We start from the raw sequence: 25997 nt of genomic DNA, 5'->3' as shown, positions 1-25997 counted from the left end.
TCGTCTAAGGATAAACGAAACAAAATTTCAGCTCTACGAAACCTTTGCGAAAAATTAAAAGAGAACCATTTAAATTGTTAAAGTGCGGTGTTTAGTTTTGCAATTTGAAAAATGTTAGATGAAAGATGAATGTTAGATGAAAAATTCATAAACTTCTTTCCTTATTACAATTCGCCGACCATCATTTTTAAAGATATTTCTTGTTTCAGCTATGTTTTATTCATGTATTTTGTAAATATTCGCACTAACTTATATTTGTCTCCGCCAAATAGCGGTTACTTTGAGTACAAAGTTGAGTTTTACATTGCATATGTTGCATTTTTAATACCGTTTAATTTAGGGCCTCGGGTTTATTCATCTTCAGCCGACATAGGTGCTTATTATTGTTAAAAGGCCAAAGTTTGCATGTCTCTCAAGGCCTCTTTTTGGTTAAGGGAAAGAAACAATCAGCTGCCTACCAGTAATGCAATTATCTATGTCAACAGTAATAAATACTGCAAAGCCGAGATATTTCAACAAAGTTTTATTTATGAAGTATTTGTCAAATTTAGAGACCACATAAATCATAACACTAGTACATTATCTGAGTGATATTATCTACCACAAATCAAAGAAAAAGCCACAAGGATCTGAATCCATTACGTTGTTAATACTGTTTAAACAAGCCTAGATCATAAATAACTCGTGCAATTATCTTAACACTGAATTTTCATGCTATTTTCGCGCGGGTTTTGTTCAGCGATCGCCATGTATAGAAATTCATGTTACAAAAATGTTTCAACAAAGCATAGGCTACGAAATGTGTTGCACATGTCCGAAATATTTGTAGTTTACGACGGTTCTAATAAAATGATAATGCTGCGGCTGCACGGGTTTATTAACATTTGTCAAAATATGGAGATCGTGAGACATCAACTAAACACATGAAAAACAACAACAAAACAATATTAAGCTTATATTCTTATGCAAAAAAGAAAAAAAAAACTTAATAAAATTAAATGTTCACGTTACAGACAGATATATTCTGTAGAAAAATTGTCACCAGAATTTGCAACCTGAAGCACATTATTTTAATACTTATAATTCTACAGAACCGTCTATAATTTGCTGTATTTTAATTAACGTCTTACCTTTGTAAACTGTCGCTTTTAAAATTATACAAACAAAAAAGTTCATGCGCGGATCCAGAGGGGGGACCGGGGGTCCGGACCCATCCCCCCTTCCCCCACCCCTGGAAAATACTAAAATAGGGAAGAAAGAGAAGAAGGAAAGAAAATGTTGCTTTTTCGAAAATAAATTCCTTAAAGGAAACTAAATTTTATCATTTTTCCCAATTCAACAGGTGAGCTCATAAAAATGGAACATAAGGGGTATACTTTATATAGAATTGCAGTGGAAAAAAAGCGTTCTTAAATGCTCCTAAAATGCCCCGGGATGCAGAAAATGAAGGTTGAATTTCAAAATTTTCCAGGGAGGGGCGGGGGGAGTGGGAAGGAGGAGATGCATGCTCCCGGACCCCTCTAGCTGGTCGACTACTTTTTTTATTTTAGCCTGTTCAAAAAAATATATTGACAATAATGTACTGTAAGCGCCAAACATAAAAAATCGAATTGTTAAGTGACATGTTTGTCATAGAATGAGAAAACTGGCTGGATCCGCGCATGTAAGTTGTAACACAAAAACGAAAGTTTCTGTTTGTCGAGGCCATTGATATATCAAGTGTTATCATTGACGGTCTCGTACATGTGTAAAGTATGAAATCTCAAAGTCTCAGTGCGTTACACATACCAAGAGTAATTTTTACAAGACATACTCTCATTAACCAAAAGGAGAATTTTTCCTGCCGCTGATATTCCTATCTTTCAACTATAAGTATGAATATGGTATACAATTATCTGCACATGATGTTTTCTTCAACTTCAGGTCCGTAGAAAAACGACGTTTTAAGAAATTTTGTTTGATGATCAGTTTTGGTCATTCAAATATATATCACACCGTATGTATATTGCGGTAGCACTTAATGTGGTATTTTTGGGAACGAAGAGCGAAAATGATTGGTGATTGAACTGACAGTGCTGATGAAATAGAAACAATAACAGTTCCCAAGGTGTCAGAAAATACAATATGTTATGTATTGAATGAATTCCGATTTCTTCATAACTTATCACACATGTACTAATCGTTAATGGAAACTTGAAAACAGAAATTTTATTGCCGGGGCTGTGACAAAAAAGGATTTTTAATGAATAGAAAGCTTTCAAATACATAACGACATTATTTATTGTTACATATAAGATTATTTCATACTTTATTCATGTAACTGACCACAAAATAAGACATTTCCCTATTCGATGACACACTAACGCTGTATTTATTATTGATGCAAGTACATTTATTTTAGTTTTGACAGTGGCATACATATGCTTTACTGGTATTAATAGCATTGAAATACTTCTTTTTTTTCTGGGAAACACAAATATATCATAATTATGAAAATACTTAGGACATAAAAGTTTAGATAAAACAAAAACAATATCAAATGCATTTAAAATACCTATGATTGATTCATTTCACTCTTCCTTGATCAGAATGATTTTTACACGAGCATTACTACATGAAAGCATTTGATAGAAAATACTAATATACTTTTTATTGCGGTAAATTCAGCTGTTTCCTCAGTTTTCATTCTCCTACCTTTGTAATTATACTATATATACCTTTTCGTGATTGAAACTCTAGTAAGTATTGCTTGCAATTAAATCATGTTCAGTTTCAAAAAGGAGAATCGTCACAGAATTGGAAAAAGATTTTCCGAGTGTGGAATCCGAACCTATGACCCTCACAAATTCTGAAAGATTAACTGTGTAAAGTATACGTACTAGCGAAGCCTGGTTTTCTAAAAATAAGATAGAAACAAAAACTTCTTATACGAAAACATATTGGTAACCAAAAAATGCTGTTTCTTTAATTCTTTGTTAATATCAACTGCGATTTTCTCAAGCAAGAAATAACGATTTTCATGCCAAAATCAGGGACTGCGTATCATAGCGGAGGTTGAATGAACGATTCCCCGATATTTGATTCTTGTTTCCACATATCAAACCTGAAATTTTACTTTGCAAATATGCGCAAAAGCCTTTTTCTAAGAAAATCAAGTTTTCGTTTGCCTGTTATCGGATAAAAATAAATGCCTTGTCACTGTTATTCTTCCTGATTTAAGGTTACGTGCTATCTTATTCAACTTAATTACCTCGATAGCTCTATTGTTTTCGTCTTAATTTTAACACAAATTTGCCTTCACTCTCAGCGAGGGTCATTGGTTCATATCCTACTCTAGGAACGTCATTTTTTACCATTTTGTAATACCTTACTTTTTGAAACGTATCATGATTAAATAACAAACGACACTAGAGTTTAAATCCATATAATGTATACAGTGTATATACAGTTGTATAATAATACAATATTTCAAAGGTAGGAACACAACAACTGTCATTGAAACGAGTATATAGAATACAACTGCAAATGGTAGCATGTTGGTCTATAATATTGTGTCTGTAAATCAGTTATTTTATTTAGACAGAATTGAAGGAAAAATTGACTGCTTAGCACAGCTTTGAAAATGCCTGATGGAAACTGAAACATGAAATTGATACAAACGGATACTGTTTTGTGCTCTATTAATGTAAACATCTGACATAGACAATTTTGATTGAATGTCGAAGGATTGACGTACTACATGTACTTACAAACAGAATATAGAATTTCCTCTATTGACCGACCGCCTCTATGTTCGGGTGGTTAGAGTCGCTGACTAAAAATCACTGCAATCTCTCACTGATTAAGGGGCATGGGATCGTTCCCTGCAATCGACCGTATCACTTCATGTATGGAAGATGACAGTTTCTTACGGAGGATAGGTACAAATAGTGGATCTTTCCAGGAACGCTTGTTGGGTAAACTGCCCACTTGACATAACTGAAATACTGTTTAAAATGGCGTTAAACCCATCAAATAGAATTAAATCCCTCGACTGACTTACTCATATATATGTTATGTAACAGGTGCTTCCGCATACACCATTTTAATTATGGTGTACGAACTGGTTCAAAATTCTCAAAAACCGCATCTTGCGGTTTAGAAACCGCGTCTTCCGGTTTAAAAGCGCATCTTGCGGTTTTAAAACTGCAAGATGCGTTTTTAAACCGCAAGATGCGCCTTTTATACATTTGAACCTGTATGCACGTTCTTTTTATAAACAGCATCATGCGGGTTTTTTATCTTCCATTTCCGGTGATGTTACTAATTTTACGATCAGCCAATCAGAATGCCTTTTACATTTTTATGGCGCCGAATAGCAGTTGGCGCCACATTCAGTTATTAACAGCCACCAGGATATCTTTGCAAAACCAGGATTTTGGCAAACTTCACTACCATTTTTAAGTGACTTAGAAACTTCTATTTTGGTTTGGATGGTAGTTTATGGACCATTGAGCAATAAATGAATGAGTTTTGTAATATTTTAAAATTATTTGTGTATAAAAAACATCAATTAAAAAATTTTGTCCGATCTAAAATTCGACTGGATATATGGTGTCCGATCGGAGTTTTTGAAAATCCAGTCGGACATTTTTTCCATATTTCGGCGTGCTGGATTTTTTTCCGAATTTTTATCAAAGAAATAAATGGTATATTTAACTAAGTTTTCTGTTGTACAGTAATTTTGTCTGGGTTTGAGACGAATTCAGCGATAAATCAAAAATCCCACTTTAAAAGCTGGAAAAATCCGATTGGACATTTTTAGGGGAAAAAATCAGATTTATTGTTGGCGGTAATTAATATGATAAAATAAATACTCTTATACATAAAATGTTAATTATAATACTTGTTGCAATACTTTACGACCAAGTATGTTGCTATTAAATAAATAAACAAATAAATTTTACCTTGATCCCTCTCCCCCAAAATATGCCCTTGAAATTTGTCGTTCTGCTATTCTGCTGGAGTTGTTCTGCTATTCTGCTATTCTGACCCTCTGTTGAACCGTAATTTTCACACGCAAATTCGTCACGTGTGAAAAAGTCATACGGATTCTTCACACATGTGTGACATATTTGTGAAAATTCCGTTGGTACTAAGAGGTGGTTAAAAATGGGGCTCGAAAATTTCACAATACCTATTTGTGACATATTCGTACGTATTTGTCAAGCATGGTGTGAGGAATTCGTACGAAATTTTCACACGTATGACGAATCCATTTGTGTGAAAATTATGGTTCAATCAAGCTTAAATGGATCAAGTGAGATAAGGACCTTGGATCCTATGTTACATTTAATCGCGACATCTCAGGTTGGTCTAACGTATATAAAGGCAACCCTTTGTCCCTTTACCATCTTTATATTATGTTTTCAAGGTTTCAAGTAACAATTTATGATAAAAAAAAAACGTGCAGCTAGGTCAGGGCAGACTCATATCCTTTACATTAGAGTATTTTATTCGGGTTAATAAAAAGTTAAATAACCAGTTATGTTAAGAAACATCTTTTATTTTAAGTTGTTGCTTGACAGACAGATACATATCTGGAATACTTATTGCATAGATGCCTCTTACACTGCACACATTATCTCTCCAAGCTTCCATTTTGAGGGTCATTCCTAACCTTAAACTTACTACAGATTAGGGAAAATTTCTTCACAGTACCATGAAATTTTATTTATTGACAAATAAGTTTCTTTTATTGTTACTACATAATGTATGTAATCTTTAAATGTTTAAATAATTATACCAAGACTTACTGTCTTTATATCTTTACTATTTTGTTATTGGCTAATTTTGTAAACTATCCCTATAATATATTTAGAAACTCGGCACACAAAATGTCTGCTAGTTTGTTTCAAGGAAGATAATTATTGCAAAACTTGGGAACAATATATTAGACCCTATTGCAAAGAAACTATTCACTACTCATGTGCATGAGGGTTGTGCACAACATTTCATTACTTCATGGTCAGAATTTAGTAAACCAGGTATGTTTTATGTCTGCTTGGTTGCGCAAGGTGGGCGTACTTTCAGTGTTGCGGATTCCATTCAATGTAAACTCCGATTAAGTCAGTATAAGTGGGCATGAAGGGTGTTATATATTTCAATACCTCCCATTATTAGACTTAATTAAATTGTTGAATAGTTTGCAAGACACTTAGGCTATAGAAACTGGTAAATATGAATTAAAATTATTAAAATTTCATCCGGGTAGACGCATTTGCAAAATAGAGATTCTATTCAGCATTTATCCGTAAATATATAATATTTCTAAATTACATACGTCAGTAAAATATTGTGATTTGTATGAGAAAACAAAATAAAATATGTTCCAAAGGTCGTTTGCAACCGAGTGGGTAGATGCGTTTACAAAAGTTTCTGTTTTCAATGAAGTTAACAAAAAGAGTTAATGATCCCGGATTCTGTTTTCAATGAAGTGAATAAAAAGAGATAATGATCCCGGATTCTGTTTTCAATGAAGTGAACAAAAAGAGTTAATGATCCCGGATAATAACTTGACAATTATCAACACATTCCGAAAATGATTGTAGATGGCGGATATACGCTTAAAAGGTACATAAGAAATAAACCTCGCTGTGTCAAATAGTTTCGCTGTTTTAGTATTTAGTCTCACAAAAGTTTTTCTAACAAATGCAAAGTTGTGACAGGAGACCATGTATTTTAGTTTACTAGCTAATTCCTCGTTTCAACTATACACACGCACCCGTTTAGTTATACACTTGTACCTCATTTAGTCTTTGCACTAATTCCCCGTTTTGTCGAAACACAGAGTTCCACATTTCGTCGATACACAAACACCCGGTTTGTTACACATTTACCTCAGTTGGTTTAAACACAGAATTCCCCGTTTTGAATGTGAAAAAACTCATTGCTTAACAATTGAAGATAGCTTTAATCTAAAGCCTCGGATAATTTAAAAATAATAAGAATAAGAGTTGATAGAAATATGATGACTGTAGCTGCAGAAATAAAGAAGTTCCCAGTTGGTAGGTTTATAACTTAAATCCCCGATTGGTAGCGTTTACATGTATGCGCGCGTGTGTGTGTGTGTGTGTGCGTGCGTTTGTGCGTGCGTGCATGCGTGTGTGTGTGTGTGTGTTTGTCTTTTGTACGTGAGTGACTGCGCTGCTGTGGTTCACGTTGTAGGGTAACTGTGATTAAGGAACGTAGCATTCCCTTTTGAAAAGTCATCCTTGCTCCACTTTCCCCTTCACTCCTCCTCCCCCCCCACCCCCACCCCCCTTCTACCCCTACCCCTTCCTCCCCTTTTTCTATATTTTGTATAAAATTGAAATGTACTTGTTGGATTTTTGAAGCAACCCGTCTATAATAATTTTCCGTTACAGCTTCTTTTTGTTGTGGACCTACTTTGCAAATGCGTGGCTCTGTGGCTGTGTTTGTAGTGTTCTGTGCTTCCGAGAAATCTACTCTTACCTATTATCTTTTGATGGTGTAGGAAAACCCCAGGTGTCCCTCCTCCCCGCATCATTTCATTACGGGCGGGTACCTGGTAAGAGCCACCGACCTTCCGTAAGCCAGCTTTATGGTTTCCTCGAATGAAGAATACAACACCTTTAGTGAGGCATGAACCCACATCAGTGAGGGACATGTGATTGGAAGTCAGTAAACTTCAGCACTCGTTCACGGAGGCCTAAATTAATATTGCAGTGTAAACACTAACTACACAACGGTACAAACCCCTGTGCAAAAAATAACATAATAAAAAGGGTAATCTTTCATAAAATATTACAAATAATGCGGTTCTGCTTGCTGTTTTGTCACTTGTTTCAATTTGTTAGTATAAATGTTGGGGATATACCCCTCGTGAATGTTGTTTATATATAAGCGAAAGGTTTTGGTGTTCACGGTTTGTCAATCTTATACTTTTGGTTCTAAGTTTTGGGTGACATTTCTTGCACAATTTTGGGAAATACTTTTAGCACCAATTCTTCCTTCTTTTTATCCAGACAATGACAAATGTCGGGCATTTCAACTGATTGCCATGTACATGAACACCTTAAAATACTTTTTGGCTGCTCAAATACATGTATTGGATTTTAATAACTTCAAGATGGAAAATATGTATTTTATTTAAAAATGTATACATCACTGGCAACAATTTGGTCACGTAGTATGTCAGAAACTGCAATCATTTACATATTATCTGTAATGAATTTCATAAAAATAAACATCAGTTGAGAACTGAATGAAGAAACAAAACGGAATTTGTTAAAAGTGACGTGGCAAAACAATAAAACTAAAATATGATCCATCAAATTTATGGTCAAACGATTATGACATTATAACCTGTGACTTATCTATCAATTTCTAGTCTCAGTAATAGGTAGTGAACCACACACGTAAGTACTATCTTTTGTACCACATGGTGTACTTTAGAGTGATGATATATTGAATCAATAATCTTTGTTGTCATTGAAGTACAAACCGTAAAAACATATCCTGTAACTTCAAGGATGTCAAATTTTCAACAGATATGCAAATAAAATGCAGGTGTCATCACTTTCTCATATCTATCAAGTACCTTTTATACGAAACGACTACGCGTTACAGACAGGATATGCAATGAAAGATATATCCGGGTAAGATGGTCTATAAAAAAATGCTAAACCAGTCATGTTCTCACCACAAACTCCGAGCTCCAGAACGTGCTGCTAGAAGTTCAATATGAAGTTATCAATTGTTGTTTTCGGGCTTGCAGTACTCGTCGCAGTTGCTAGAGCTGCTAGATGAATTGACTGAACAGTTGTTGGTTAGATATTTGGATCGCAGAAACCTAGAAAGAAGTAAGAGATTACTTTATACATATGATTTCAATTTTAAATGTTTCTTTGAAATATTACATTACAAGGTTTTTTATATCACGATTACATTCAGATTAATATCATCAGGTGGCATGCATCTGCCAATCCACATATTCATATATTTAAGTCGAAAATTTTATCAAAACTACTTTTAATGATTCCGATTTATCTGCTAAGTGAAAGAGTTTCATATATCTAACCAGGACAAGATTAGCTGAAAGTGCACCTTCTGCAACTTGTATTTTTTCTTTCGTTAGCTGCATGTTTTGTGTGTGTGTGTGTGTGTGTGTGTGTGTGTGTGTGTGTGTGTGTGTGCGCGCGCACAATAGGAGCTGCATTTTTCACTGAATATTCGTGAAATTCGATCAGAATGACATTCTTGAAAATATCTAGGTCAAGTTTAAATATAGGTCATCTGCCCTTAAAAACTAGGTCACCTAGTCAAATCTGACAAAAACGTTGTGTAAGCAATTGGGGCTGCGTTTTCTAACTGGATATTCGTGAAATTTGAACAGATTGTTTGTCTTGATCAAATCTAGGTCAAGCTTAAATATAGGTCATATGGGGTCAAAAAGTTGATCACTCTGTCAACTTACAGAAAAAACTTGGTGTGTGCAAAAGGGGCTGCATTTTTATCTGATATGCATGAAACTTGGTCAGAATGTTTGTCTCCATGAAATCTCGAATTTGTTTATCTGGGTTACGTCGGTTCAAAAACTAGGTCACCATGTCAGAAAAAGCTTGTTTACACTCTAGGGCCACATTTTTGATTTAATCTTCATTGAACTTGGCCAGAATGTTTGTTTTCACAAAGTCTTAGAGGATTTTGAATCTTGGTTACATGGGCTCAAACACTAGGTTACTAGGTCAAATCAAAGGAAAGGCTTGTCTACACTGTAGATGCCACTCTCTTGCTCCAATCTTTACAAATCTTTGTTAGAATATTTGTCTCTATAAAATCTTGGACGAATTGTAATTTGGGTCTTATGGGTCAAAAACTAGGTCACTAGGTCAAATCTTGTTGATACACTAAAGTATACATTTGTGCTTCAATGTTCATGAAACTTGGGCAGAATGTATATTTCATGAAAAACTCGGACGAATTTGAAATGGATGTTTACACTGTTATGGTGTGTTTCTCAGGCGAGCGACCTTAGGCCATCTTTGCCGTCTTGTGTATGATTTTTTTTTTTCACAGGTATCGACGCAGATTTGTGGAATTTTCAAATTTACTGTCCCTTGCCCCCATTTTCGTAATAATGTCAATAGAATTTGATGACTTGTAAAAATATTAGTTATTTTGTGATACTATGACTTGTATATTGTGTGACATGTTATGTATAAATCAAAACTAATAAAAATGTATATTCCGAGGCATTGTATTCTGTTATGATTGCAGTTTATGAAATAATAGATAGAAGAACCAAGTTATTATGTATTTAGACAATGTTTAAGATAGGTCAGTGAGTGATGTCAGTCCTAGCGTCAAATAAAATGGCGAACTATTGTTTTGGGGGGAATTATAGTATGTAGACACGGCAAAACACTACTTAAGTAGATACGGGATGTACACTGTTTTAGTAGTATACTCAGCATACACTGTTACCGTAGGTACATGGTATGCACGGCATACACTGTAGATTGAGGTACCTTTTCCTAGTATAAGCAGGGTATGCAAAGCATAACTTTTTGTGGTAGATACATACCTTTTTGCAGTATAAGCAGGGTATGCATAGCATACCTTTTTGTGGTAGCTACAAGGTATGCATTGCATACCTTTTCGTAGCATAAGCAGGGTATGCATAGCATACCTTTTTGTGGTAGATACATGGTATGCATCGCATACCTTTTCGTAGTGTAAGCAGGGTATGCATAGCATACCTTTTTGTGGTAGATACATGGTATGCATTGCATACCTTTTCCTAGTATAAACAGGGTACCTATTCAAAGAAGAATCAGGGTATGCATAGCATATGCATGGCATACACTGTGGTTAATATAAAACTGTGATGAACACATGGAAATGCAGCTTATATGTAGACCTGTATCCAAACAAGAAGAGTTTTCAGAGGCATCCCATTATTGTGGGTTTCATGTATTGTTATATGAAGACAGTTAACTAAAAAGTTAGGCCTCTGCAACACCTTACTTAAAGGCCTAGATTTTGGCAGTGGGCCAAGGGATTTCTGTCTTCACCAGCACAGTTTGGGGCTAATGACCATCACAGTATGGTTCCAATAAACAAGGGTCAATGTTTATTGGAGAGTCAGTCTACCTTACAAGTGTATCTATTAGTGAGAAGAAGGGGGAAACAATGTAATTTATTTTAAATTGATATATAGTTGATAACGTTTAAAGTTATATTAGTTTTTTTTTTTTTTTTTTTTTTTTGGCATTTCTATGTAAAGAAAAATATTTGTTGATCAAACACAATAATAAGATAATCAGAAACTTATTTTCACAATAATGAAATAATGATAAACTTACTTAAAGAAATATGCAAGTTTTTATTTTTTCAAAGTATGTCTGGAGAATTGTGATATTTTAAAAAAAATGTGACTTTCACTCATCTAAAGCTTGCAGAATACTGTAAATAACATTTGTCTAAAATTGAAAACAGTATGTGCATTTCAAAGTTACAAAGCAAAGCATGAAAAAAAGTCACTTTTGGCAACATACTGAAAATGAAAATTCAGTATAAATGGAACACAATAATTTTAAGTTCAAATAATGTTGATTACATACATACAAAAAAAAACCCAGTTTCCAATTAGAAAAATATTGTTTGTCAGCATAAAGAACTCATGAAGTTTTCACTATACTTGTGTTTTATTATCATTATTATTTTCAATATTATTACTGTATATTTAATCATCCTTTATGTAATATAATAATATTAATAATAATAAAGTAATAGTTATTATCATCTATATAATATCAAAATAATAATTAATATTATCATTCCACATTCACTGAAGGAAAAGTAATATCTTTCAACTCCACTGCACAAATCTTCATGGTTTAGATGGGGTTCCTGCTGTGCTAATTGCCCTCTTATCAGTTACGGTTACATAATCGCTGATAAGCAGTAGATAAGATGGGAGTTGTATATTGGATTTGAGGGGGGGGGGGGGGGACACTTATATAGTAGTGAATCTAGGCCTTTAAGCAATATGACTATTTAAATCAGATTATGGTTATTATCCGGTAACCTTACTTCCAGTCCGTCCCATTACTTTGGACCATAGCATTTAACAAGGACGAGTGAAAAATCCATAAGTAATTCGTTTTAATGAGACACATGTTCCAGCTGCGAAAATGTGTCCACAGTGAAGGGTTTACACATGCGAGGTTAGACATTTTTTCTCAAATTGATAATAATTCTCAATCTATAAAATAGCTCGTTGAACGTGAACATATGTTAACGATCGAGAACATAAGTTAACGACCGTGAAAATGGGTTTACGACCGTAAACATAGGTTCACGCTCGTGAACATAGGACTACGACATCATAGTTTTGTTCGAGAAACCAATTTTACTGAACGTAAACCTAGGTTCACGTTCGTAAACTATGGTTCGTCTCGTAAACCCAAGTTCATGGTCGTAAACATAGGTTCACGCCCGTAAACAATGGTTCGCGGCAATACAATAATCCAATAATTACATTCTTGGTCGAAATATTAGGATTATCGAATACTAACATATATTCTCAAGCGAAAACATAGGACAACAGGCGTAAACCATAGTTTACGCTCTTGAACATATGTTTACGTTCGATAAACTAGGTTTCTCGATTGAACTTGAACGTGGGTTTACAAACGTGGACCTTTGTTTACGATAGTGAATTATGGTTTACGACGTTATCCTTTGTTTTCGCTCGAAAGAATAGGTTTACATGCTTTTAAGTTTGAAAAACCTAGTTTATCCATCGTTAATCCTAGTTTTTCGACCGTGAACCTGGGTTCATGTAATTATTGGACGATTTCCATACATGTCACGTCTGTAAACTATGGTTCAAGATCATACACCTAGGCTCAAGTTCGTATACAGGGGTTCAAGATTCGTAAACGCAGGTTCACATCCAAAATTCATTGTTGATCTTTTATTCCTAATATATATCGACCGTAAACTATAGTTAACTACGTTTCTCGAATAAACTATGAATTTCGTTCATTATCCTATGTGGTTTGATTGGATTACGTTCTCGGAACCTGACTTTTTTGTAAGATATTAATTTTTGTGGTTTCAGATTCCCAAGTGAGCATTATGTGCCGTTTGTCTCACTATTTATGTTATCCCCAATGAAGCAAACACAATGCATTTTTTCACCATCTGTAGTCTGTAATATCCTTACACTACCTTCACAAGTTAATCAAGATGGTTCATCACATCAATACCCTATGCTCGCCTTAGTTTGATATGGAAAACCCATAATATCTAAGATTTTGCAAACATCTTTCCCACACAGATTTCATCCAGTGTTTTGTGGTAGCCAGCCTTTCTGTACTTTCAGTACTTTGATTATTTAAAATTGTTTTTGACAATATAATGTAGGTATCTTTCTTTAAAAAAAATATGTGTAGCCCTGAAAAGGGCTGTTGGTTTTAGGTTTGGAGGATCTCCAAAACCTAATGCATGCCACGACAGGTCGGGCAGTACTGAAGGTTCTTCCTCTTGGAAGGTCCGCCTTGGAAAGTGAATGCCGTCTTGTCATCTCCCTCCCAGTCCGACCCTTCACCACCGGCAGCTTGGCTCTGACCCGCTTCCTCCACCTTCCCTGGCCCATTAATGACAATGGGGTTTGCCTGGTTGTCGCCTGGACCCGCTGGCACGGCTGGCTCCTCCGCCCTCATCTCAGTTTACTCCTCCACCTCTTCATCCTCTGTCTGGGTTGCCGTGCTTTGCATTCTCTGCAGGCGCTCAACCTCAGCCTCTTGGATGGCCTGTCGGAGTAACGACCTGTCGTAGCTCCTCTCAATGTAAGAAAGTCTGTCTTCAAGCTCCATAGTGGTTACTGCCAGAAAGTGCAATGAAGCCTATGGAGCACTGCGCTATATAAATATAAGACGCGCGAACCTAATAAACAGCACTATAAATGACGTCATCGATACATTTTCTGTACGACTAAATGTAACGTTAAAATGGCTTATTTGTGTTTCTTGACGCTACGTTTTTTCTTGACTGCTTATTGATTAGTCGTCCGATTTTAATGAATAGAAACTTGTTAGAAAGGTCAAGACCTAGGCTATACAATGCTAATATGTAATGATGGAAATGTTGACTACGAAAAAAGACTGTAGGAGAAAATGTAAAAAATTACCTGGATCTAAGCTCATGTTAACACCTATTCTTTATCAGCCAATGAAAACACGTGTTACATCTGCATCATGGCTCTATGCAGGGTATATAAAGGCGGTGCATCCTACGTCCAGGCCACTTTTTGAAGGATGGAGGATATCTTACCTTCTACCAAATCTATACTTGAAGAAGTCATGGAGGCAAAAAATATCATTGAACCGTATACACAAACAGTACCACAGATGAATACCTATACACCGAATCATCAACCTGTGTATACATCGGTACCTCAAAATACCATGCAGAATGAGGTAGATTCATATTATACCTCACCACAGGCGAATTTTACACAACAGTATCAACAGTATCAACATCAGCCACAGCAACAAGCTCAGCAACAGTCACAACACCAGTAGGCACATATGGCGTACCTCAGTAAAGTTGGAAGATCTATACTGGAAGAGATCAAGACTGTCAACATTAATCTGGTCAAACTCAACTCTACTATCAAGGAGTGTAGAAGACATCACCGGACGGAATGTGATGTGAAATTCAAGGCAGATCAACTTACGGTACCTATCCTTTTCACTTCTCCAACAACGACAAGTGCGACTCAGCAGGAAAACAGTAAGGGTGAAGAGCAGGATGCCAGTACGCAGTCGAACAAAAGAGCTCTATCGAATGATCAGGATGATACAGTGCCAAACAAACGAGTTGGATCAACAGGAAGAGGTGCACACATGAAATCTATCAACAACCACAAGAAGGCCAAGAAGTAAACACAACTCAAAAACACAGGGCCACTCCTTTCTTTTACGAAAGAAAGTACATTTTCTCTTATTGTCTACTGGTAAATTTTTTTAGTACCCTAAATGGTGATCTGGCACCCTAAATGGTGATCTGGTACCTGGATGGTGATCTGGTACCCTGGATGGCGGTCCCTAGCAACGCATGGGATAGTGATATGGTACCCTAAATGGTGATCTGGCACCCTAAATGGTGATCTGGTATCTGGATGGTGATCCGGTACCCTGGATGGCGGTCCCTAGCAACGGATTGGCTGGATGGTGATCTGGTACCTAGCAACAAGCAGCTTGGTGATCCGGTACCAGGTCACCAGCCTATACTACTTATATGATAACAGCTAATCAGCCAATATACTTGTAACTTTGTAACATAGACTTCGTTGATAACGTCACACTGATACTCTGTTTTTCATTTTTCAGTTACTGGATGGCAGTGCCCTACTGGGAAAGTGATTCCAGGAATATACGTGAATTCAGGACAACCAGCTATCATAGGTTTTCAGACAACCTTACAAACATTTGATAAACAACTTCAGTATAATGTAGCAGCGTTCAATGAAAGTAACCTCTATGCCGCAACGTTTTATAGCAACCAACTTAGATCTGAAACTTCCTATCTAGAGTCAGAGTTCATTGGAGATGCAAATACAGGAAATTTCACTGTGAAGACTAATGGCGTACACACACAGGATGGAGGGGTATATATGCTTCAGTATAAAAGAGGAGCAGCAGACAGCTATACAGAAATGTGTTCCATGTTATTTGTGATAGGTAAGTGTAATAATCAATATCATTAAAAGTATAATGATGCTACAGACATATTTAATGAATAATAAACGCTTTGCCCAACATACAGATTAGTCTAACTTGAAGCTTTCTTTAATACCAAAAATCTGTTAAGTTCCACTTTTAACTTCCAACTTCTGTCCGATATCAAATAATGGGTTTCGAGCACATACATTATTATTCTTTTTCGGGTAAGTTGAATAATTTAGATTCCCAGGGTCTGTAGATAATGATACATAGAACAAAAGTATTGTCGGCTTTCTCGTATAAATCAAAACAAAACATCAAAGCTTCCATCTCAACATATATTCCTTCTCATACAGAGAGAAGAGAAAGAAATTATAGCTGGCGTTTATGTACCTTTTGTTTTGTGTTCTTTTATGGGTCCTTATGATTATAGTTCATCACTGATCTCTGAACGAGTCTGACCTTTGGACGAGTTTATTTTAAATTTGGATTGATTTTATTATAATCTTTATACAAAATACCATCTTTATTGGAAGCAGATAGTCATTTTAAAATGACTGAGTAGCGCAGTAGGTAGAAATTCACACAAAATAGGTTCGAATCCCGCCCTGTTATTTATCAATTAAGGTTTTCCTTTTTACTAAATTTACATTGAAATTCGATTTTTTCTTTTGTTTACAATTACATGTGTACTTTAAATTATGAGAAGTTATATCTGTTGTTATTTCAATAAGAGGCTTAGCTCAAACAGTCTTTAATCTGCTCCTTTTCTCTTCAGTGCAAAATGCATAGACGCATTTCATTATTTTTTCATTATCGCCACTATATTTGTATCTCAGTGAAGGTGTGCACAATTAATGAATTTGTGCCGAAATAACTGTGGGTCACTTTCAGTCATTTTCTGTGAAAGATACACTTTGCACAAAGACGATGTGCACAGAAAAAGAAACATAACTTGTTCCTTAGCAAATACTGTATAATTAATGAACCATGGACCGATATATCAAATGTTTGTACTGTCACTTTTACATTTTTCCGTACCGTCTAAGCTATCAAACTGTTTGTTGATTACCGCCCTATATCTTAACCTACAGTAACGGCAAATACACTTATAATGAAAAGGTCATATTATTGAAAGTGATCTTACCTTTATGTTTATATATAATTAATTAAATTAAAACTGTATTGAAATAGAACATAACCACTGTATGGTAACAACAACGGTAGCCGTGCGTTTCGATCTGTCAAATATGGCCTCTCCCGAGCAAAAAGACAGAGACTTCGCGTAAATTTTGCTGATTTCTACCATTTATCGTAATGTGTAACAAATTCAAATTCATAATTCTATAATAAAGGATTTATTTCCGCAAACATGAATAAAATGAAGCATTATATATCCCGATAGATAGTTCAAAAACTTTTAAAACATAAGGTGTAAGTACGTTAAGTGCCAATCTGGTTCCGATTAGCCATGTTATTAGTCCCCTACTGGTTGAAAACCAGTTTCGGGGACTATAGGAATGCACTTTTCCGTCATTCCGTCCGTCCGTCCGTCCGCAATTTCATGCCCGGTCCTTAACTCTGTCATCCATGAAGGGATTTTAATATTACTTGGCACAAATGTTCCCCATGATGAGACAACATGTCATGCGCAAAACCTGGACCCCTAGCTCAAAGGTCAAGGTCACAATTGGAGGTCAAAGGTCAACAGGGCTTTCTTCCTGTCCGGTCCACAACTCTCCCATCCATGAAGGGATTTTAGTATTAATTGGCACAAATGTTTCCCATGATGAGATGATGTGTCATGCGCAAATCTCGGACCCCTAGCTCAAAGGTCAAGGTCACAATTGGAAATCAAAGGTCAACAGGGCTTTTTTCCTGTCCGGTCCATAACTCTCCCATCCATGAAGAGATTTTAATATTACTTGGCATAAATGTTCCCCATGAGGAGACGACGTGTTATGCGCAAAACCTGGACCCCTAGCTTAAAGGTCAAGGTCACAATTGGAGGTAAAAGGTCAACAAGGCTTTTTTCCTGTCCGGTCCATAACTCTCCCATCCATGAAGGGATTTTAATATTACTTGGCACAAATGTACCTCATAATATGACGATGTGTCATGCACAACTTTCAGACCCCTAGCTCAAGGGTCAAGGTCACACTTAGCAGTCAAATGTTAACATAACATGAACAGGGTCTGTTTCGTGTCCGGGTCATAACTCTGACATTCATTAAGGGATTTTAATATCACTTAGCACAAGTGTTCCCCATGATGAGACGACGTGTCATGCGCAAATCCCGGACCCCTAGCTCAAAGATCAAGGTCACAATTGGGGGTCAAAGGTCAACAGAGTTTTTTTCCTGTCCCGTCCATAACTCTGCCATCCATGAAGGGATTTTAATATTACTTGGCACAAATGTTCCCCATGATGAGACAACATGTCATGCGCAAAGCCCAGACCCTTAGCTCAAAGGTCAAGGTCACAATTGGAGGACAAAGGTGAATAATGTTTTTTCCCTGTCCGATCCAGAACTCTGTCATCCATCAAGAGATTACAATATTACTTCGCATAAATGTTCCCCAAGATGAGACGACGTGTCATGCGCAACACCCAGTACCCTAGCTTAAAGGTCAAGGTCACACTTTGAGTTCAAAAGTCAAGAGGATTTTTTTCCTGTCAGGTCTATAACTTTGTCATGCAAAGCAGGATTTAGATATCAGTTGGCACAAATATTCCCCTGAATGAGACAACATGTCATGCGCAAGAACCAGGTCCCTAGGTCTAAGGTCAAGGTCATATTTAGAGGTCAAAGGTCAAATTCAAGAATGACTTTGTACGGAACATTTCTTCTTCATGCATGGAGGGATTTTGATGTAACTTGGATGAAATGTTCACCAACATGAGGCACCCTTGTTTTTAGAATTACGTCCCTTTGTTTTACTATAAATAGATTTTATTGTAACTTTTTTATTACTGGCGGTAGAGAAAAATCGAGACCACTTTTCTGTGGTACAGCATGCATGTTACATCCAATTTTTAGGTGTATTTTGACCTATCTCTACCTGGTAAAGAGTTTCTTGTGGACTTATATTATATAGATTTTTTTTATTTTTTTTTTTTTATGATTAATTTCCCTTTGTTGTTACTATAAATAACTTACATGATAACATTTTTATAATCAGCCAAAAAAATTCAATATGAAAACAATTGTGGGTTTTTATATATGCACATTTTAATCCAGGTGTGCTTTTATAACATATTGTATATGTAGTACAATATTGTTTATACATCATTGACAGATATCAGTTCATTATGTTATACTGCAGTAGAGAAAATTAGGTGCCTTCCAGTAGGGGACTTTGTATTGCATGGCAATACTTCATTCACTTGTTTGTTTTAGAAATCATGGGTCCAATCATTTGCGTTTTAGGAACAGCGATCTGTAAATGAATAGAAAATAGGTCCCTATTGAAAGCATTTTTACCGTCCCCACCCCACCACCAAATTAAAAAAAACAAACAAACGGCCTGTACAAATTAGTGTTTCGCAATTCAAAAATGAGTTTGAAGAATACGCATTGCCATTGCACACACCCGTTCATCAGGATCAAAGTCCTGATTAAATAGTATTTTGTATTGAAACGAAACATAATTGTTCACTGTGATGATCTTGGATGTAATGCATCTAATTTGCTCTTTCACAAAGTTTTGCCCTCTTTTTCGGCAATATTTGTAAAGTTTTTGCATGTACACAGGTATCTCAATAACCACTAGTTACAAAGGATTAAAACTTCACACACCGGTTTACTGATCTAACATGCAATGAAAAGTCTTCATGACTCTTTAAGAAAGAAAAGAAACTTCACAACTTCCTACACCTGTTCGCTGTGATGATTCGACATGCTGCGATAGATTTCATGATTCTGTCTTGCTTTTTAAAAAATGTTATGCTCCTAGTTTCACTTACAAACTCTTGGTTAAGTTTTTATACGTTAGCAGGTATCTCATTTAGCATTATAAGAGGAAAAGGTTCAATGGCTTAAACATAAGTTAAAGCAATATTGTCTGTATGACTAATTAATTCCTTTAGTTTTTTAGTGACATGGATCTGGAGACAGCAAAAGTTTATGTCTAAGCTTAAAATGTGGCTGCCACATTTTATTATGAACATAAAATATATTTATTTCTTGTTTAATCATATTTTCAATAATTGTTTTATCTCATTTTTGTCAGAAATTTAAATATTGATTAACAAAGTACAAAGTTTAATTGAATGCACTATTTATGATTACCTCCCTTTACAACTCTAACTGTATAATTTCATGTGCAGTATTTCAAGTAGTGTCATTCTAATCGTGCAATTATGCGTAACATCTATTTGGACAGCTTTACCATTTATTTTTAATATAAAATTTAAAGCCTTATGGGATTATAAAGGCGCTCGCTACAGTTTTTCCGGACGGTCGATATTTACCCCAACACCGTGCCAATTTGGTTGTGTTTCTAATCGTTGTAGCTCACTGCAGAGTTGGAGCGGTCTTCTGCGCATGCCCGGAAGTGATTATCTAATGTCGCGTACGGCAAAAATTCGCAAATTATTGTATGTTCGCATGCATTTAATGTATAATATGTATAATATACTGACTAGAGGTTAGGGTAAGTATCACCATGGTTTCAAAATATATACATTTAAAGAACTTTTAAAATTTAAATTGCTTCAATCCGACATATACTGGAGTAATTTATACCGGCGCTCCAACTCCGCATTAAGTCACAGCTGTTTCTAATCCCGTACCGTACCCATACCGTACATCCGTATTCGAAAACTATAGGTTTTGTTCGGAGAAAGACGGAAACTTTCATCGTTCTATGACATCAAAATGCTTCAGAAAATCCGCTTATTAAGAAATCTGCCGTTTGATAATTTGATATATCTCTAAGTCGTTTGCTCAAACACTGAAAGAGTATTTCGTACCAACCTGCGTTGTCTAAATGCCCGTCACACCACACCCCGTTGTAATTTGATTTAAGCGAAATCTAATATGGTGACCTATCAATTTTCTCTTTGTTTTAGATTAGGTAGACAAAACCAAAGGTATGTGCAGAGTTTGATTAAATTCTATTATAGAAATTCGATAAAATAGCAGAAGTACCAACTTAAAATTGACAAAAATATGCAAAAATAGCCATTAGGTCTGCTGAACAAGTATTCATTTTAGTTAGAGTGATAATACACAAAAAATCGTTCAGATTATTCTACAAGCAAATCACGTTGCCTGTTGATTGTTTTAAACCATACGCTAAATTATTGATCGAGGCTCCAGCGTCAAAATCAGCATGGCGTCTGAAATTCAAAATGGTCGCCAAGATGGCTGCCAATTTTCTTAGACTTGATTAAAATGATTATTAAGTAATATTTTATGTGGGCAGTAAGCAGAGTGGGTTTTGGTTATGAAATATTTATATCTACATTTTGAAAATTTTAGATTTTGAAAGACTATATCCAAAATGGCCGACACAATTCAAGATGGCCGACATAATTTGGCCAAAAATTTAGATTTTCAAAATATCTAAAATATTTTGCCCACATTTCATCTTTCATTGAAAATCTTATTGAATGAAGTTCATAAACATGAGATATAGAGCCCTTGTTTCGCTTGAACACTAGATATAGCTTGACTGACAGTTTTCCAAATTCAAAATGGCTGCCAAGATTCTCCGTCATGTTTTACTAACTGAACATCCATTGATTTCGTTAATATTTTATGCCCATTTGAATTGGTGAGATGGTATAATTATAAAATTTTACGGTTAAAACTATCTCAAACTCTAAACAATTCAAAGTGATTGACTTCCAGCTTCTCCTTTAACTACAAAGTTGTTGCAGCTGGCAACGAAACACATAATTAATAGGAAATTAGCTTATTAAAAAGTGACCAATAAGAACTAGTAATTCAATTGGTATATTTCCATAATCCACTGTCGTCAAAAATGAAAACGGTGCTCAAATGAAGAAAAAGAGACGGAAAGAAAATTTCCCGTTCACACAAAGAACCAAGCTGGTTGCATTTTGGCTTTTTTGTTAATGTGACATATTATGAACTCCTACATTACGAAATGGTTGAATTCTTCCTGTGAGGAAGCCATCCAGCTGGCTTACGGAAGGTCGGTGATTCTACCCAGGTGCCCGCTCGTGATGAAATAATGCACGGAGGGGCACCTGGGGTCTTCCTCCACCATCAAAGCTGGAAAGTCGCCATATGACCTAAAATGTGTCGGTGCGACATTAAACCCAACTTAAAAAAACAAAACATTACGAAATGTGTATCACAATGCAAATCAACAAGATATTGGCAATAGCCCTGTAAGTTCAAGGAATTTATTGCAAATGACCATTTATATATTCTCTCAATTTTACATGTAAATATAATATTGTTCCACTGTTTTCCATTTCTTTATATAATAACAATATTAAACACAATGTAAACATAATATTCACTAACTTAAAGAATGAATATCAAAGCTGATTTACAGAGAAAAGGCATGTTGATATGTGGACCAAATTTCTTAAACCATTATCATGTTGTGTCAGTATTGAATGCATTCTCATGCAGTGTTGTTATATTTTCTGGTCCTTTGACCTACGCTTCCTCTTTTAGCTAGGTTTTATCAACTATCAAAACAACAATCTTAAAGTGCCGTGTCACGGATGCAAAAATATTGCGGTCTACAGTATGCGATGTGTGTGTGTGTGTATAGGAGGGGGGGGGGGGGGGGGGGGGGGGGGGGGGCACCAGTTAAGTACGAAGTCATCATCGGCGAGATGCATAGCGCCGAGATGGTTTAGGCGTGGGATTTGGGCCCACATCCCTTGTAGAGAGAGGGGGGTCAGAGGGATCTCACCCAGGATAGAGTAGCCTCCTCATTTTAGCCGGTTCAGAGGGGGGGGGGCTCCACATGGAAATATTTGAAATACAGGTATGAAATGACAGCCTCTGATGCATTTTTTTTGTCTAAATTTTGCTGTACTGTTGGGGGTGTTCCATCACTTTAAGGAAGTAAAGAGGCTCTTCCCCTGGAAAATGTTGAAATATTGGTATTAAATGATGGTCTCTGAATCAAATTTTGGGTCTAAAGTGGGTCTTAATTGTGAGAAATATTATTTCTTTGCCAAAACAGCCGGGTGCAACTTTGATAAGTATTATAGGTAACTTGTTAGAAACTTAGGGGTAGCGTGCGGCACGGGTCTCCCTCGGTCAGACCCTGTATCCGGGCCTCGGTTAGATGTTTCAAAATAATGCATTTATTTTCAGTATTTTATTTTATCAAGCAAATATATATTTCTGACACCATGATTTCTTTTACTTCTTGAAAGATTAATGGAATTTGATGACAGTTTAAGCCAAAAAGATATTCAGTAGTAAGTTTTGAAAAGTACTTTTGCCAATGTATTAGGGTTATTAGGGTTTAGTGTTCTCGCCTATGACATTGATCTTGAAGCACAGTACATATCATTATGCTTAAGATTTTAGTAAGATTTCTTGGAATCCCTAGAAAATGTCAATAGTCATAACTTTGTGTTCTGGACGATTAGAATGACTAATTGACATACAGATATTTCCAATTTGGACCATGACATAATCATATGATTCTTTACAAAATATGTTCATTAAAATTTAATGCATGAATGACTACATAATTTCTGATATCATGACGTGATTAATGATAGTGATGTGTGCTTGACAAATATTTTGACAAAGAATTATGTTGACTTTCGTCATAACTTCAAAACGAAAAAAATATACGAAAATCTCTTTTTTTTTAAATTTATTTCGTTTATTTACAAAATTTAAAGCGTGTGTACCTAATATTGATGGCGCTATTGAAAATCGGAAATAGGTAAGATCTGGAAACACAGTAAAAAGTGTTTTAGTGCTATTTTAATTTCTGCCATGTTATGTGTTTTCACGAAGAGTTTTTGACATCTTATTTTTTAAAGTTTTGAAAGGCTTTGTACAAAAGTATGTATCGTTATACAATTTCTGTGAAGACAACGATATGATGTAGAAATTCTGTATGTATAACATATTGACATAACCAGTCAGTGAAGATACTTACACAAATGTGCCCCAGCAGATACTTAATATATTTGTGTGTTTGAATTCCATTGGAACTACACCGTTTATGGTTGCCCCACCTAATATTTTACTTGTTACTCTTGCAAGAAAATTTAATTTGACGGAACATTTTAATTCTATCCTCATGCAGACAACAGATAAAACGTAAAAGTATATACATGTACTTAACAATTTTCAGTGTGGTATATTTTTAAATAAAATTTTATGAAAAAAGCCATGCAATTTTGGATCACCCGTTGTACATAATTATATGACTATTAGAAACGTTTGTATTGGCTGGCAAATTATAAATTTCGTCTCACTATTTTGTCATTCCTCAATATATTGATATCAGTAAATCAGTGTTTTTCCCAAATATGTTTTCAAAATAAAACCAGATATAAATGTAACGTATTTAAAAGTGTTGTTAGATAAGAAAAACAGCAATACTTGACATGTACGTTTGTATATTTCATACCTACAGCATTAATTTTAACTAAATGCACAGTAACTTATTTTTGAAATATCTTATAAATATAATGGTACAGTAGAATACGTGTAGTGAAATGGTAACGTAAAATATGTGAAATAAGTTTCATAGTCTTTCCTCAAACTAAACCAGTAAAAAAAGAAATATGATTATGCTATAAAAATTTTTTTCATGTTTTGCAGCAAAAGTCATAGTGATTTATATTTAAAATCTGCCTAAATTAAAAATCTTTCAAATAATTTGAAATAATAAAACAAGTTTAATGAAAAGGTAACTAACTTGAGTAAAGTATGCTACATATTGATTTTTCTTAAATAATGTGTTTAAGAAATACTGTCATATAATGAAGTTCACATTATCACAAATTCATTCGTATTATGTTTAAAATGATATACAAGTAATGTACATGTTGAATGAATTTACCGAGGGTCAATTTACCCCACCCGCCTAGCCTCGCCTTTATTCAATAATAATGCCAAAAACGTTTGTATTACAGGTAAAACCATTAAAACTTAATTCAAATTAGACTATAAAACCATTTTGGTAGTACTTGGGTGCTTAATCTTCTGGAAAAAATAGATTCAATGTGTTGATAAAAAACAAAGACAATTTCCAGCCCATTTTACAATTATAAATCTGCATATTTTAAGCAAAAATTGATATTTCCGGCAAAAACCTTACTTGGGTATATAGTCGAACATGTCTGCAATACAAATCAACAAAGAAATAAGAAATAACCTTACTTACCATATTTTAACACACTTTTAACAAAATTTATGCAATTGTCATAAAGCTTGGTAGCCATGCGGCGGCCATCTTGAATTTTGGCCGCCATATTGATTTTGAGGCTGGGGTCTCGATCAAATATTAAAGGCAATATGTCAAACTATAATCATGCAAAGCGGTTTGCTTGTAGAATTATCTGAACGATTCGGCCAATTTTGAGCTCTAAGCACTCTAACTATTTCTTTACAAAATCATTTTCTTTTGATTTCTCTGAGCATGTTTCAAATAGATATATTGTTTTCCGTTATAAAAATGCTCAGATATCAAATTTATGCTGATTATTGTACTTTACTAAAATATATTTTAGGATTATAGAAATTTTGAAAAATGTTAAAAATAGCAACTTCTCTAGGGGCAAATTAAATTGAAACAGAGCTGGTGACCTAGTATTTTTATTTCATTTTTCAATACATCATAACATGATCTTTTAATACAAAACATTTCATCAAAATCTATTATTGAGAAAAAAAACGAAACTGTAGCGAGCGTCCTTAATGGGGGCCTTATCATCAGGTCAACTAGCCGCCATTCATAATTAACAACACTATGTATCCTTGCATCCTGTAAAAAAGTGCTAGGCTTGTGCGTTCAAATTTCCATTTATGACGAATGGTGCTTTTCTCATTCCTCTCCCAATTGTGTTTCAGCTGGGAAAATCTCACTGCTACTCTTGAGGAATAAAAATTATTACAAGGAAAATATCTTATCGGAAAAAACATGTTCTAAGAACGAAACTTTAGAACATCTGACACAAAAAAAATCAAATTTATATGATGAGTTATGAAGACATGTTAATGCTAAATACTATTTAGATAGCAATGCCGATGTGGCGATTACTTCTTTGGGCATTATCAGGCTTATTGA

At 35.2% G+C, this 25997-nt stretch overlaps 1 protein-coding gene across 3 annotated transcripts in view; it reads left to right on the top strand.

Annotated features, from left to right (window-relative positions):
• The window catches only part of LOC128552126 (hemicentin-2-like), a 193648-nt gene that overhangs the window by 27949 nt on the left and 139702 nt on the right, over nt 1-25997 (top strand). For all 3 annotated transcript variants that reach the window (XM_053533157.1, XM_053533153.1, XM_053533149.1), the window contains exon 2: nt 15408-15758. In XM_053533157.1, coding sequence (XP_053389132.1) covers nt 15408-15758 — 351 coding nt within the window. The remainder of the gene's footprint in view (nt 1-15407; nt 15759-25997) is intronic.

Source organism: Mercenaria mercenaria, chromosome 2 (assembly GCF_021730395.1).
Source record: "Mercenaria mercenaria strain notata chromosome 2, MADL_Memer_1, whole genome shotgun sequence".
NCBI classification, from domain to species: domain Eukaryota; kingdom Metazoa; phylum Mollusca; class Bivalvia; order Venerida; family Veneridae; genus Mercenaria; species Mercenaria mercenaria.
This window is presented reverse-complemented; position numbering and strand designations above follow the sequence as displayed.